The 16,068-nt window shown below is 52.1% G+C and overlaps 1 protein-coding gene across 2 annotated transcripts in view; it reads right to left on the reverse strand.

The window, feature by feature from the left end:
* Positions 1 to 154: 154 nt before the first annotated feature.
* The window catches only part of ENTPD8 (ectonucleoside triphosphate diphosphohydrolase 8), a 20,533-nt gene continuing 4,619 nt past the window's right edge, over positions 155 to 16,068 (reverse strand). The window contains exons 5-9 of one of the 2 annotated variants that reach the window (XM_026658734.2): positions 14,569 to 14,799; positions 9,441 to 9,707; positions 7,458 to 7,568; positions 6,817 to 6,957; positions 155 to 1,915 (exon numbers count right to left, since the gene is read on the reverse strand). In XM_026658734.2, the coding sequence (XP_026514519.1) occupies positions 1,724 to 1,915; positions 6,817 to 6,957; positions 7,458 to 7,568; positions 9,441 to 9,707; positions 14,569 to 14,799 (942 nt within the window). In that variant the 3' untranslated portion in view covers positions 155 to 1,723. The remainder of the gene's footprint in view (positions 1,916 to 6,816; positions 6,958 to 7,457; positions 7,569 to 9,440; positions 9,708 to 14,568; positions 14,800 to 16,068) is intronic. The other variant, XM_026658735.2, reaches the window with a different exon arrangement.

Below are 16,068 nucleotides of genomic sequence, written 5' to 3' on the forward strand. Positions count from 1 at the left end.
AAAAAAAAAAAAAAAAAAAAAAAGCCGCGATCACGATCGGCGGCAGCTCCACCGTGCCGCTTTCTTCTTCGGTGGCAGGTCCTTCCCTCTGAGAGGGACCCGCCGCCGAAGAGCCCGACGTGCCGCCCCTTCCCCTTGGCCACCCCAAGCACCTGCTTGCTGGGCTGGTGCCTGGAGCCAGCCCTGCTGCAGGGCCTTTCCTTGGTCCAGGCCACTGTATGCTGCCTCAAACCCTTACCCACCCCCAGGGCCACTGACAGGCACAGCCTCTCTGAGGTCACTCACAGCCTGTACCTGGCATAGCCTTTGTAAGGTCACTCAGCCCCTTGCACTGCCTGGCCCATGCCCTGCTGCCACAGCCATGGCTAGCCCAGGCACGTGAGCTGCAGCCTAGAAGAGGAAGTTGCCAGCAGGAGGGCTCCTTGTTTGGCTCTTGTTCCTCCCCTTAGACCAAAAGAGCCTGAATTCATTAACTTTTAGGGGGTGCTGTAAAAACCACTCCTCACGAGGGCTGAGGGGGTGGCTGGCTGGGGTGGGGCGACGCTCTCTGTTGCTGGGAATTCCTGGATGGTCCCTTGGAGTTGGTTTAGTTGGGTAGGAGCCTGTGATGCTGTTGGAGGGAGTGTTTTTGTGAAGAGGTGTCAGTGTGCCTAGAGCGGAGGTTTTGGGGTGGGGTGGAGGGTTTTATTTAAATCAAATCTATACATACAGGGCCAGTGGAAGCAGCCTTTGCAGTGTTCAGATCAGCTGCTCATTATTTTCTCTTCTGTGAAATTCCAATAAATATTTCTAAAATAACTGACTTCGATCCTGAGAGACAAGGTGATCCAATGAAAGATATTTCCTGCCCCAACTGCTGTTGGTGCGAGAGACAAGCTTTGGAGCTGCACAGAGCTCTTCTGCAGGTCTGGGAAGGTACTGCCTAACACGCACAAAGAGAACAAAGGAGGCAGGAACAGTTGATGCCACAGCGTGGGTGGAGGGGGGGGAGAGGGCACTGAGAAGGCTGCCGTCTTCTCGCCAGAGTGCTGCCACACACCTGCGGGCATCATTCTGGGCACCAAAGGGCTAACAGGCTACATGACTTAAAGGTACAGGGCCCCACCCTGATCTGCCAGAGCACACGCCTTCCTCGCACTCAGGATCCGTGCCTACATGTGTGGCTGACCCTCCTTCTGCTGCTGCAAGAATCTGTCTCCGATCCAGCAGTGAGCGTCAGAGGGCGCATTGGCATCATCCAGCCTGACCTCCTGTGTAACACAGGCCGTCCAGCCACACTCCTGGACTCCGGCACTGTACCCATGGCTTCTAAGTGAGCTAGAGCATGTCTAGAAAGACAGCCAGTCTCGACTGAAAGATGTCACGCGATGGGAAACTCCCCCATATATTTAGGCAGTTAGTTACTCTCCCTATTTTAAAAAAATGCCTTATTTCTAGTCCGAATTGGTCTAGTTCAGCTTCCAGCCATTGGCTCTCAGTCATCCTTTGTCTGCTCAGTTAAAGAGACTTCTCTGATGAGAGCTCTTCCCCCGGGAGATAGTTCTAAACGCTGATCAGATCCCCCCTTGGCCTTCTTTGGAGGAAGGTGTTCACTGAGAGGAACCAGGCAGGTATCCTGAAGAGATGGCGAGTGCCTTGAAGGCCTCCCAACACTTGCCATCATTTGTGCCACTTCCCCTTTCCTGGGTTGGTGAGAGGGGCTCTCCGTCCATTACTCGGGCTGCTAAGTGGGATTCCAGAGGCACAGGACGAGAATGGCCATCAGTGCCACTGCAGCGGTCAGGACAATAAAGAAGATGGCGGCTGCCCAGAGCCCGCGCTGCTGCCCTTTCACTTGTTCGGGGGCTTCCGCCGGGATCAGGTTGGTGAGGTTCAGCATGTAGCCCAAGGTCCAGCCGATGTCTGTATTCGCAGCCTGGGGAAAGAGCAAGCGAGCACGTTAATGTGCTGGCAAAGTATTTGGAGCCCGGAGCCCCTGCTGCCTCCAGAGCTTGTGGGGGAGAAATTCTTGTGCCTCTCTCTGCAGGTTCTGGTCCCTGAGACCAATACAGTTTGGCCTGGTTAGCTGGAGCTTGGCTTCTCTGAAGCCATGTGCATCAAAGATGTATCCCCATGCAGGAGTGCCGTTACCATGGTTCTGCCCGAGGTCACTGTGCTATGCAAATGCAGCCAGCAGGAGCCAGCACACCAGGAGCCTGGCATCCCCTTCTGATGCCCCCAGCTCCTACAGGAGCAGTAGAAGTGGTGCTCCTCCAGGGGTGAAAGTAACTTAAAGGACTTACCGGTACACCGGAGTCCTGCACAGGGGGTGTGGCCTCAACCAGAAGAGGTGTGGCCTCAACCAGAAGAAATGGGGCCTTTAAATACCAGGGCTCTTTAAATCAAGATTTAAAGGCCCAGGGGCTCCGGCTGCGGCTGGGAGCCCCAGGGCCTTTAAATCACCCCTGGAGCTACCAGCTGCAGAGGCGGCTGGGAGCCCTGGGGCTCCGGCAGTGATTTAAAGGGCCAGGGGCTCTGGCCACTGCGGGTAGCCCCAGGCCCTTTAAAGCACCGCCTGAGCCCCGCTGCCGGAGCCCCAGGGTAGCAGCAGCAGGGCTCCGGCAGTGATTTAAAGGGCCCGGGGCTCCCTGCCCTTTAAATCACCACTGGAGCCCTGCCACCCCTACCCCAGGGCTCTGGCAGCGGGGCTTGGGAGACAAAGGGCCCGGGGCTCCGGCCGCTGCAGGGAGCCCCGGGCCCTTTAAATCACCAGCCTGGGGAAGCCGGTCCGGTCCGGCACAGCGTACTGGCTCTTGCCGGTACGCCGTACCGGACCAGGCCGGCTTACTTTCACCTCAATGCTCCTCTCACAGGGCCGATTCAGCCCTACACAGACATTCATTGCTAGTGTCCCCCAATGCAGCTCTCCCAGCGTCCCTCCTGCTGCCCCATTCTTGGATTCTGTACCCCAAACTGGCCATTAAAGGCCAGCCCTCATTAGCATTGTGGCCCAGGGCCTTTGGGGTCACAAGCAGTGACACTTCTTTGGGACTGGAGCCATTGCAACGATTCAGAAGCAGACCTTGCCCCTGCAGTGACACCTCTGATGGATGATTTAGTTTTATTTTCTCCTTACAAATCTGCCATCATTCTCCACACTTCCATCCCCCGCACAATGTCCCTGTGACCTCTGGACTACCTCAGCCAGCTGTGACAGAAGCCTGCTGTGAAAGCTATCTGACTCCACTGAAGTCAATGAGGTTCATTTGGATTTATGCCAGTGTAAAGGAAAAAAGAATTTGGCCCTGTGGTCTCTAGGGAACGTGTGGTGAAGCCATGTGGCCACTAGTGCAGAACTTTCCATGACAGCACACCATAGCCTGCTACCACCGAAGATCTGCTCTTCCTCTCACAGCCAGGAGGAAGGATGTAGCTGGAATCAAGCCTCTTCAGGGCTCAGTCCTGCTAAGTGCAGCCACCTCTGGTGTGATGCTGAGTGCCCTTGATTCCCAGGCAAACCAGTCAGAGTCGAGGGCACTCAGAACTCAGCAGGTCAGATTCTTAGTTACCAGGTGCAGGTGAATAGCCATTTGCATTAGTGGGCAGGGCCGGCCCACAACATTTTGGCACCTGAGGCGGGATGAAAGGTCTCAATTCTGCCTTCTTCCTGTTCTACTCCGCTCATGGTACTGCTCTGCTACCTACCCCAATAAAGGAGAACTAACAACTTAAAATGCCTTGTTCAAAAATTTTAAGTAACACTTAACTTTCAAACACCTGAACAGCAAATGTAACTTCTTGTCTGCATAGTAAACACTGGCATTTTTATCTGTTTGAATAATCAAAGTGGTGCTTTCTGTGCCTTCTTGGTTGCAAAGATTTGAACTGCTTCCTGAAGGTCCACAGTCTGGGCCAGCTCATGCTCTATTGAGATGGTTGCAAGGCCGACCAGCCTCTCCTGTGTCATTGTGGAGCATAGATGTGTTTTTATTAACTTCAGCTTGGAGAAGCTGCGTTCTCCACTGGCAACTGTTACAGGAAGTGTTAGAAGTATGTGCAGAGCAACAAAAGCATTTGAAAAGAGGGTGGTCATCTTATTTGTGCACATATATTCCAGAACAGCCTTTGGAGTTGATCCTGCTGAAATGTATCTTGAAAGGGCTTTCAGTTCATCACCTAAATCACTCGCATCAATATCGTGCATGTCATCATGTGTCAACACTGTCTCTAGTGCCCTGCATTGCTGGTGTAGGTCTTCTTCAGGTCTAGTGAGGAGTTTTTGAATATCATACAACATCCCAAGTATACTGCTGTGTTCCTTGAGCTGCATGAAACGTTCTTCAACTGACTGTATTGCACAATCTAGCACCTGGTTAAAGAATTCAACTTTGAATTGTTGTTTGGGGTCTCTTATGGGATTATCCCATGCCTCGTAATCAAAATGTCTTCTTCTTCGGTGACTCTTGTATTCTTGATTGGGTGGGAAAATAGCTTCAGTGTGAAGTTCCTCTGCCAATTTCTGTGCACTCTTCAGAACGTTTTGAAATCCCTCATCTGACTGGTAAGACTGTAGGTATGACTTTGCTTTGTCCAGTTGTTCCATTGCTCCAGATATATCAAGGTCAACACCTTGGAGTCTCCTGCTTACAACATTTATTTCAAACAGTATGTCATGCCACAACACTAAGCGACACAGAAATTTGAAGTTATGTATGTTTCTGGTGATTCCATTTCCCTCTGCCACTGTTCTCCCACGAACAGTTCCTGTCATAGCATTATCCTCCATAATGGCAACTGTGGCATCATCTATCTTCCCAATTTGGTGTTTGATAGGCTTTATCACCTCCACTCGACTTTCCCATCGTGTGGCATTCAGTGGTTTCAGTGTCAGAGAGGATGTTCCCAGATGTTGCTTCAAAATTTGCCATTGATGAGTTGATGCAGAGATTAGAAAAATACATAGATGCTTTGAATTACATTAAACAATTCAGCAGCCTCACTAGAAGCTGATGCTGCATCACTGACCACCAATGAATGAGAACTGCATGGGACAAAAAAAGGTCGAGGGTTTAACTCTCGGATCCGTGTCTGCACTCCTCTGTTCTTTCCTCTCATGTTAGCACCATTATCGTAGCCCTGTCAGCTATCACAATTCCTGTATCTTCCAGCTTTTTAAGAAGCACATTTGTCATACCAAGTGTGCTGTAGTATCATCAATGTCAATAAATTCTAGAAAATGCTCTCTGACAGTCACCATTGCAGGGACATTTTCACTAGGTTCTGTTGTTGTTACAAAATGCACCATTAAAGTCATTTGTTCCGTATGGCTGATGTCAGGTGTGTAGTCCAGAATAACAGAATACTATCTTGCTGACTTCAGATCTGCCACAATCTTCTGTTTGACTTTTGTTGCCAGTAACTGTATGATCTCATTTTGAATTGTTTTTCCAAGGTAGCAGTGTGTGTACATTTCTTGGGTGGTGACTCTTCTTAGATGCTCCTAGAGTACAGCATCAAACTCAGCCATCAGCTCCACAATTGTAAGGAAGTTTCCATTGTTTGGCACATACAGCTGATCTGAAGTGCCCGCTGGGGAGCCCAGAGCCCTTTGAATCCCGCCCGCAGCTCCGGCGGCCGGGCTGGGGCCAGGATTTAAAGGGCTCAGAGCTCCCGCGGCTGTGGGGAGCCAGAGCCCTTTAAAGCCCCCCCCCGCAGCTCTGGCTGCCAGAGCTCTTCCGGATGAGGCCATGCCCCCTCAGGACTCCGGCAGTACCGGTAAGTCCTGTAAGTTACTTTTACCCCTGCACGCAGTACAAGGAAGTCCCTCAGGCTACTGCTCAAGTCAGTCCACAGTCCTGGGTCATCTAGACTTAAGGAACTAAACTCAGCAGCAGCTGTTTCTTGCGCCTCCACCACACTCTTCTCTGATCTACACTTTTCTTCAGGAATGTGCCTGGTTACATGCATTTGAGATGGAGATATGGATGCTGCAGTAGCTGCCAGGTCACCTGCACTCTGACTAACTGGAAGATCAGGCATCTCCTCACCACTCACATCCTCACTGGGGCCGGAAGGCTCACCGTGAACATTTGTGTCTATGTATCTCAGGAGAGCTCCTTCCTGCTTAGATAGAAAAGCTTCCTTTGCTTTCTTTCTTTTTCTGAATGCTGCCCCAGAGGGGCGTTTTCTTCTTTCACTCATGACTGCTGTTCTGCACCAGCTATAGTGGCTCTCAACACTCAGTTGAAGGGGACAAATAAGCAGGCTGGTAGCAGGGCCTGAGTGAGGGAAGATATCAGCATCTTAAGGGCCTAACTGGCTCCTACTACTTCAGTTGACTGCCTGTTCTCCTCAAGTGGGTACAGGGAAGCAGCAGGAACCAGGAAGCTCCCTGAGAAGCTGGTGTGAATCAGTCCAGCCTCCTGGAGGTGCTGGAGAGGTACATAAGAGGCTCCTCCTCCTCTCTCTCCCTGCAGCTCCTGCTGCTTTCTGTTATTCCCTCTCACCTTTTCTCCTGCCTGCCTGTTATGTCTCTTGTGCCCTCCTTCCTCCAGCACAGCCCTCCACCATCTCTGTGCATCTAGAGCAGAGAGAATACATATGCACCAGCAGCAGACACAATTTTCTACACTCTGGGTCCTAGCGGTGCCCCCCCCCACAGTCTGGCACCTGAGGCGACCGCCTCAGTTCGCCTCATGGTAAGGCCAGCCCTGTTAATGGGCACAATTCTCACACTGTGTAGTGATCACTGTGGCCAAGGTTGGAGACAGCGACCCTGGGAGGAGTGGCAGTCGCTGCCAGCTGGCTGCACAAGCCGGACCGACAATGGCTCTTTACCTTTTGGCGGAAATGGATGTTGCTCCACATTTGCTCGTCAAATTTGTAGCCCTGGTGTAGCAGTGTCAGGATGTAAAAGGCCGAGGGGCAGTAATTGTGTAGGCGCCTGTGACTCTCCTCCTGTGGGAAGCTGGCCTGCAGCTGGGAGAGCCATTGGGACAGACAATGCAGATAGCAGTTAGCAAGGGCCCTGCAAAAAGCCCAGCTTCTCCAGTGGTGGAACAAAGGGGAACAAGCAGGATACAGTTCTATGAAACAGCCAAAGTGTCTGTCTCCATTGCTTTCTACTGGTGCAGAAACCACAGCTGGGGCAGGAAGCCCAGACCCAAGAACCTTTTTAGCAGTGTGCTGGGACTTGGCCAGTAGTTTTACACTGAAGCTGAGATCCAAAGGGCCTGACACTTTTTGCAGTTCAGATCTGAGAGCCCTGCACGGCTCCTTCCCCTCCCACTTCCTAACCTATCAGTCCCTGCACACTGCTAGGACAAGCCTTTCTGCCAGAATGTGAGGAGTGTGATTCCCACCTGCTAATGGGCCTTCAGAGCTCCTCTGCTTTGAGGCTTGTCAGGCAACTCTGGGGCTTCCCAGGATAATAGGCAATCACCTGCTGAGCTCTCGGCTGCTACCAACAAGAATCTCACCTCCTTCCAGCCTTTAGTGCAGAAGCCCCAGATGGTGGCATTGACGGCACTCAGGGGCTGTCCGTTAGTCAGGTTCAGAAAATAGAATGTGTAGTAAAATCCAGAAAAGGCCTGTGCAAGAAGAGGAGAGATTAAACCGGTCTCCTTTCAGAAGACACTGCAGAGGAGCATAACAACAATAATTAGCTTTCCCTTCTGGAGAACTCTTCATCCAAGGAGAACCCCAAAGTGCTTCACGGCAGTGATGAATTTCTCCTCACTCCCCGTCTGAGGCAGGCCAGCATTATTAGCACCATTTCACAAATGAGGAAATTGAAGCACAGTGAGGTGAAGTGACTTGGCCTAGGTGACAATGATAGTCAACAGCGGAACCAAGAGTAGATCTCAGGACTGGGCACTAGAGACCTGAACCAATGCTTACAGTAGTCAATGGAAAGTCTCCCAGCAATGTCATTGTGGTCTCAACTGGCATCAGTATGTAATCTACAGTACCACATGTTAAGATGCATACAAATTCTGTGTTTGTAGGTGCAAAGCAAAGTTAATGCTTTTGCAGTCTGGGCATGGTTAAGGTGAAGGGCTATATCACAGCTGAATTATTTTTGCATTTGTGAATGTAGTCTGAGATCGACAGTGCAAAAGACTGAAATTCTTTTGTAGCCATAGAGTGGATACAGCCTGGGCAGCCAACATTGAAACTTTCCTCCTCCTACCCATGCCAGTGTGCCCGAGCTGCATCTTGGGCTAAACTATACCATCAAATTGCCTGAGTGGGGTTTTTTTTTTTTAATACATTTAAATTCTCACAATTTGATTTACAGCCAGAGCTGGCCTAAAAACAGAGGGGCTGAGGTGTGGATTTCAGGGAAGATTGCAAGATTTTGTTTCAAATAAGTTAATAGACTTTAATATCTATTCCCTGACCAGGTCTAAGCACAAAGTGGCAATAATCCTCTTTGCTTAGCATGGAATTTCCTTTGTCTTTGTTTCTGTTGTTGTTTACTTGGAAATAGAAAACTAACAGAATTGTGACTGAATACACACGGAAACGAAAAATGCTCCCACACCATACTCCAGAGTGTGATGGGCGCTATGGAGATGCAGTGACAAGAACGAACCCAATAACAATTACATGTGTATTCAAATCCATGCGCAGAGCGCCTCTGGAGGCCCTTATGATCACACATGGAGATGTGATACAACATGGTAAGCTTCAAACATGCATGTGCAGATTGGCCTTGGCTCTAGCACAAAATTGGGGCAGCTGCACGTGTCCTGTACTAAGGGCTGCTTTGAAAGTGCCCCTCATTCCTTGGCTGTGGTTGGCAGTGCATAGCCCCCGTAAGTCATGCTAATGGCACAACTCCCTTGGGGCCCTTCAGTGGCAGGAGTGTTTCCCAGGGCAGACAGATCACAGAAGTGACCCCCGGGAGGATTCTGCTGGAAGGCAGCGTTATTACATTAACAGCCATGAATGGCACACAGAGCTGGGATGGGGCAAGTTTGTTTCACTCTGCCCGTGACCCATCTTCCCCTCTGGGGAAGAACAGTCCTGGCACATAGGCCCAGCAGATTTTCAAACATCTCCTCCATAGCATCATGGTTCCTAATAGCGATCTTGGCATTTATCCCAGGTCAAGTTTAGCTGGGGGTTATGCGCACACAGTGATACAGCCTCCCTCCAGTTTAGCTGTTGCCTTCTCTATCTCCACAGTCCTGTTCATAGGATCATAGAATATCAGGGTTGGAAGGGACCTCAGGAATCATCTAGTCCAACCCCCTGCTCAAAGGGGGACCAATCCCAGACAGATTTTTGCCCCAGATCCCTAAGTGGCCCCCTCAAGGATTGAACTCACAACCCTGGGTTTAGCAGGCCAATGCTCAAACCACTGAGCTAGCCCTCCCCCCCGTTGTGACCAGGCATTAGAGTGTGACTCCCATCAGTGTGGTAGCCAGCTAGAAGAGAAGGGAAGGCTCCCTTACGAAGAACTGCCCATGCTCTGGTGGCTGGTAGACCCCGTTGAACCCGCACGTCCTGTTGGCCCCACAGGCTGTGAAGTTGAAGAGTTTCTGGACGGCATTCCTGCACTCCGCTGGGGCTCCTGTCCCCCGCACCGTGAGGATCTGCCTGGGGTCGTGTGCAGCTGGTGCCGGGACGCAGGGACTGTCATACAGGGCAGCGGCAGTGACGTTCTCCTCATATCCCCTAGGGTAGCACGGGTGGGAGATCTGCTGAGAGGTGAGGTTCTCCTAGAGAGAGAGGAACCCATTAGCAGCGCTCAGGCTAGGGATAGCAGCCAAACCCGTCCCCTCCCCACCTCTCCCCCATCCCCTCCAGCTTGGCGCTTCTGAAAGAGTGGCAGCTAAACCCTTATAGGAAAGTCCTATAGGATTTAGAAGAAAACAAGAACTGTCCTATGGGTTTTCTTATCCATCCCATTGTATTTGAGACTGCAAACCCTATCCTGGTATAGAATGCTATAGGGTGGGTCACAAAGCCCATGCAAACCCCACTCTGGGTATCTGACCATCTCCCCAACTAGTGTCAGGCCAGGCCCTGCCTGGCCTCAGAGATGACACACACATGATGGCGAGGAAGTCAATGCCCCTTCGGCACCTCACCCTACTCTGCTTTTGTCACATGCTCCTCCCGGAGCTCTGCAGCCCCAACCCACCCAGGCCAAACTGAGGGTTGGCCTTCATCTCCACTCCCCAATCCTCCTCCTGGTTTGTCCATCCCCAGCACATCCAAGGTCATGCCTCTTTGGGAGCCAACCTCACAGCTGTCTGTGAGACGTCAGGACCCAAATCCCAGGGTCTTGACCCTGCACAGCTTCACATGGAACACAAGAGGGAGGGCTCAGGGCTGTCGTACTTCAGTACAAACGGGTATGAGTGAACTCAAGCCAGCTACCTCTAGCTGTCGCCTGTGCATTGAGCAGTGCTCAGTTACCTCCTTGCACACCAGCTCCCTTATGCAAGGTAAGAAGATTGAACCGAAGCACCAGCCTCATCCTGAGGCCCTGCCTGGCAGACCTCCCCCTTAGGCCTCACTCAGCCCAGCACCAGGACTGGGCTCCCCTGCTTGCCACTTCTTGTGTGGCTGTCTCTGCACAGCCCTTCTCAAGTGCCCTGCGCAGGACACAGCCCTGGGTGTCAGAGCAGCCTGGCGGAGCACGGGACAGTCTCTCTGGTACCAGAGCACTGCCCAGGTTGGGGAGTTTCAAAGGAAGATGTACAGTAACATCCATGGCTTCTCGCTACTTCCACCTGAAACACGTGGGTGGTGCCAGGCTGTCAGGGGAAGGACTTCAGGAGTAGAAAGGTGACACATGGTGGGCTGCCGTCCTCCAGAGTACAGGTGGAAAATCCACCACCACATTGCCGCAGCGTATACAGCGCCCCCATTGCTGGCTGCATGGTGCAGCTATTGTGGCATGCCAAGGGTTAATACAAATCCCAAGGCAGAGAGAGAACTGTTGTGTAGCTGACTGGGCTATAGGATCCGCCCCATTGATCTCCCTGGGTGCTGCTGCAGATTGTTAGCACAGTGTCAAGTCCAAGGACTAGCCAGCAAGAGGGGTGGGGGGAAGCTGGAGTAATAAATCACGTAACTATGAGTCACACCCTCATCGGTGATTTCTGGGAGTTTCCAGGGCTTAGGAGAAAGAAGGGAAACCATCTCTCGCTTCAACAGGGAAACCCTGCCTCACTGGGGCTTTTCTCTAGTACTTGCTCAGTTTCTCAGATAAAGTCTTTATTTTGTCTGCTCTATGCACTAAAGAAAAGCAGTTGGCAAAGAGTCCCTGTCCACCCAACTTGACAATCTTCTGATGTTCTCAAGGATTTTCACACTCTTCTCTGGCAGGTCAGAGCCATTTATAATTTGGTTACCCATTTGTTGATGTACACAGGGTCTGCATGAAGAAGACTTCATGAACCAACCTTGTTTGCACAGACACACCCACTCTCCCTAGGCACACAACAGGCTGGGACTGCTTTGCCCAAATGATCACTTTGGGCTGGTGTTGGATCACAAGTCACTTTGTTATTGGAGGCAGGGGTAATAAAGGGTTGTTCATGGGCGGCAGGTATCAAAGGCAGGGGAAGGCTCAGCCTAGCCAAACTGCCTGCATGGCCCCAACCACACTCCACCCCCAGGACCCCTCCTGTTTCCCCGTCATTCTCTGCTGTGGGGCCCGGGCCAGTGGCACCGGAACCAGGGGGGTCAGGGGGCCATAGCCCTCCCACTGTCGTCTGGCCCATCCCCTTCCCCTCCTCTTCCCCCCGAGGCCCCACCTCCCAGCTAGGCCAGCGTGGAGCCCGGCTGGGGAGCCAGGGCAGCTCTGGGGAGCCGCGGCAGACCCTCCACCTGCCCGTGTCCCTGGCTGCCTGGGGCGGGGGTGGGGGGGTGTCCGCGACTCCACGCCGGCTCCCTCAGCTACCCATGTGGCTCTCCCCGACCTGGCTCCGGCCAGGGGGGTGGGGCTAGGGTGTCCAGATGTCCCGATTTTATAGGGACAGTCCCGATTTTTGGGTCTTTTTCTTATATAGGCTCCTATTGCCCCCCACCCCCGTCCTGATTTTTCACATTTGCTGTCTGGTCACCCTAGGTGGGGCCTTGGAGCTGCAGCCCAGCCATGATAAGAGCCATGTGGGCATCTGTGAGGAGATGTGGAGTCATGGACCCTCCTCCGTCCCCGGGTGGGCGGGGAGCCTTGGGGGCGGGGACATGGGCTGGGGACTGCTCCAGCCCCCCCACCACAGGCAGGCAGAGGGTCCACTGCGGCTCCCCGCAGCAGCCTGCCCAACCCTTATCATGGCCAGGCTGTGGCTCCAAGCCCCCCCCCTTGCCTCCTCCAGCCGGAGCCGGGTTGGGGAGAGCTGTGAGGGCAGCTGAGGAGAGCCTGGGCTCCTCCACCTGCCCTGGGTGTGGAGCCTGGGACAAGGGCAGGGGGCTGCCTGCCTTCGCCTCCACCTCGGGCAGGGGCCCTTGCCCCCGCCCCCCACACTTTTGGGAAGGCTCCGGTGCCCTGGCCCCGGGCTGGGGCTAGTGGGGGCTGGCCTGCAGCCAGGGACTCTGGGTGGCTGGAGCTGGTGCTTGCACCACCCGCCCACCCAGGGATGGGGGCCATGCTGCCCGCCCTCCCGGCGCTCCGGGGGAGGGGCGCTGCCCACCTGCTGCGCTGGGGACCGCGATCAGCTGCCTGCCTGCTGCTCTGGGGCTCGGGCTGGGGGCAATGCTGCCTGCCCGCCCACCAGGGCTCCAGCAGGGGAAGAGGGGTGGGATGGATGGGGCCCCAGGCAGAAGGAGCAGGCCGGCCGGGGACTAGCCTCCCCAAGCCCGTGGTTCACCTACCACCCATGGGGTTGTTATCCTTGTTGTATGAATCAAGGGGGGGGGCAGAACTGTGCTTGGCATGCCCCAATTGAGGGGTGTACCCTCAACTAAATTGCATTCGCTAGGCAAGGGTGCCAAAACCCAGGGGAGTTGAAAGAGGGTGGGGACAAGTGTCTGGTGGTGTAGGTGCTGTCTAAGAGTCTCAGACACCATTTGGTTTTTCCTCTCTCTGGTGTAATAACAGACCTTATTAAGATACAACTGAGAGTCTTGCTGCAGACCAACAGAGCTGAAGTCACTAATAACCAGGTCTAAGGATTATACCTGCTTTGGGACAATGTCTCTGATGCAAGTGACTGCCCAGTCTGCACTAGCAATGAGGCCCCCCCTCACCCCCCCACTAACAGCTGAAAACACTGAGAGCTGTATTAAGTGGTCATAGAATCATAGAGTATCAGGGTTGGAAGGGACCTCAGGAGGTATCTAGTCCAACCCCCTGCACAAAGCAGGACCAATCCCCAACTAAATCATCCCAGCCAGGGCTTTGTCAAGCCGGGCCTTAAAAACCTGTAGTCGCCTTCAAGACATCCCAGAGGGTGCAGATTCAGGTGGTGGTGGGTGACCAGCGGAGTGGCTGATGCCAGAATGAGTGCCTGGACAGTGGAGAGAGCAAGGGGCCTTCCCCCCTCCTCCCCACCAGCGTGGGAAGTGAATGCACACAGATGCACCTCTGAACTCTGGATCTTCACTGACCAAGGACAACAACAGTGAGTGGGGTGTGGTGGAGGGAGAAGGGAACTCCCTGACTGGATGACAAACTTGAAAACAGGTAAGAAAATGTGACTCACAAACACTGTGTCTGGCATAAATTCCAGACAAATAATTGTTGAGGCTAAAGTTTGAGAAGCTGCTGGACATTTTCATGGATAAGCTGGTGGGCCAAGGAATAAAGTGAGCCACAAATAACAGCAGGGCAAGGCCACTACATGTTAGTCACCTATTGTCTGATTCATCCAGATTCAGTACATGCCAGCCTGCAACTTTTTAAACATTTAATGGAGGGTTCTGCACTCTTCTGCTCTTGTCCCTGCCCTGCGCCTGTTGTGCGGCCGGCATGCATTTATCATTGCATTGGAAGCAGTGCAGCAGGTGTGTGCTGCGGGGACACAGCTGCTGTAGTTAGCCACATGGCATGTGTGTGTCACTCTGCCCTATCCAGACAGTTGAGCAGCAGAGCAGGGGCATTTCACAGGGGCACCTGGAGGTTTGGCAGTTGTCAAGTGTGCACCTCCCTTGGAGACTTCTGGCACTTCAGCTATTCTCTGCTACCAATCATGGTTCAGCTGACTTACTGCCCGGAAGCAGGAAGCAAGGTGTCACATGGGCCTGCCTGGAGAAGGACTCCTCTGGGGTAGAGAAGAGACTGGGGATCAATTTTTGTCCTGTGAAAAATTTCAGTGAAAATGAATATTTTTCAGATTTGAATGAAAAAAACCCACATTCCCCAAACTGATGTTTTTTTTCAGTTTGTAGCAGCTAAAAAGTGAGGGGGGAAATCAGTTTTCGTGTTTTTTTAAAGGAAAGCCTCCAATTTTCTGACAAAAAACTATTTTTTTCACTTATGTTCCATTTGATCAAAAAGACATTTTTCATCCAAATTTCTTTTTGATTGAAAATTGTTGAGCAGGTCTGTCGGGGTTGACTATAAGATAGTGACCTACAGAAAGTGAAGGGGAAAATGCTAGTGCCTCGTACTATAATTATTTATACCTTCCTTAGGGCTACCAGCAGCATCTTCAAGGCCTGGTCTCGCCCGTAGCAGAGGTAGCTGTGGGTATAAATGGAGTAGTTGGTCCCATACAGCCGGAAGAAGACTTCAGTGCTGTTGTCCTCAATGGTACCACTGGGCTGGAAGGTTATTTGGGTTGAGGCTCCTCCAAGATCCAGAGCTCCCAGAACCTCAGCTGACTGAGGCCGTCTCCATTTCCCTGCAAAGGAGAACTGCCCCCACCAAACACTAAGGATTAATTCAGGCTGAAGAAAATCCAAGTTATAATCACTTACTAAAGATTTTGCATGTAAAGTAAACTTTGCGATGGCCTCCTGGATTCCCATGTCCCTATCTAGCCATACCTTCAGTGGCAGGGCATTGATCTCAATGCCCAGCCAAGGTACACAGGGCTAGATCCACAGCTGCAGGCCAGCTCCTCTTGCTGTACATCAGCCTAGATCCACTGACTGCAAAGAGCTAAAATGATTTACGCCAGCTGAAAATCTGGCTATATGAAAGCACCTTCATAGGCCTCTTTGCGTGGTTTCTTTGTAGGTGATAGCAGCAGCAAAGGCACCCTATAGGAGCAGAAATATTATGTTCCAAAATCTGTAAGGTTCCAAAACTGACTGAGAGGAAAAGCACCTCTGGGTTTTAAGTTGAAAAGGAAAACAAATTGCATGAGTTTGTTACAAACGTCAACACAGATGTTAGGCCTGGTCTACACTACGGGATTAATTCGGATTTAGCAGCGTTAATCCGAATTAACCCTTCACCCGTCCACACTACAGAGCCAGTTAATTCGAATTAAAGGGCCCTTTAAATCGATTTCTGTACTCCACCTCGACGAACGGAGTAGAGCCTAAATCGATTTTGTTAATTCGAATTAGGGTTAGTGTGGCCGCACACCACCGAATTACTGTGTTTAAGTTAATGGGGTAGTGTGGCCGCACACCACCAAATTAATGTGGTTAAAAACCGAATTAAGGTGCTTAGTGTGGCTGCGCACAATCGAATTTATACAACCTGTTTCCCAAATTCGAATTATCTAAATTCGGATTAATCCTGTAGTGTAGACATACCCTGAGCTGAATTCACTTTGGGCCAATGGTGCACCAGCACTGGGGCTCCCCTACTATACTATGAGCTGAAATCACAAAAGAGCTGAAATCACAAAAGAGCTGATGTTATTAAGAGCTGAGATCACTGAGGCTATGTTAACTAGTGGGGGAGCCTGAAGCTATATTGCTCAGCAGCTGGCGGAGCAATTTGTGGGGATGACTGGAGGAGTGCGGGACTGGTTGGAGTGGCCCAAGGAACGGCGAGCGGAGCTGTTTGCGGGGACGGCTGGAATGGCTCACAGGTTGGTGAGCGGAGCGGAGCGGAGCAGCTTGTAGAGCGGAGCAGTTCGTGGGATGGCAGGAAAGTGGACTGGCTTGTGGTGAAGGCTGCGGCGGAACCCCCACGGAGAAACAGCCCACGTAAGGTGCCCCTTAACA

The sequence above is a fragment of the Terrapene carolina genome, unplaced genomic scaffold (assembly GCF_002925995.2).
Source record: "Terrapene carolina triunguis isolate 2854851 unplaced genomic scaffold, T_m_triunguis-2.0 Scaffold508, whole genome shotgun sequence".
Classification (NCBI taxonomy): domain Eukaryota; kingdom Metazoa; phylum Chordata; order Testudines; family Emydidae; genus Terrapene; species Terrapene triunguis.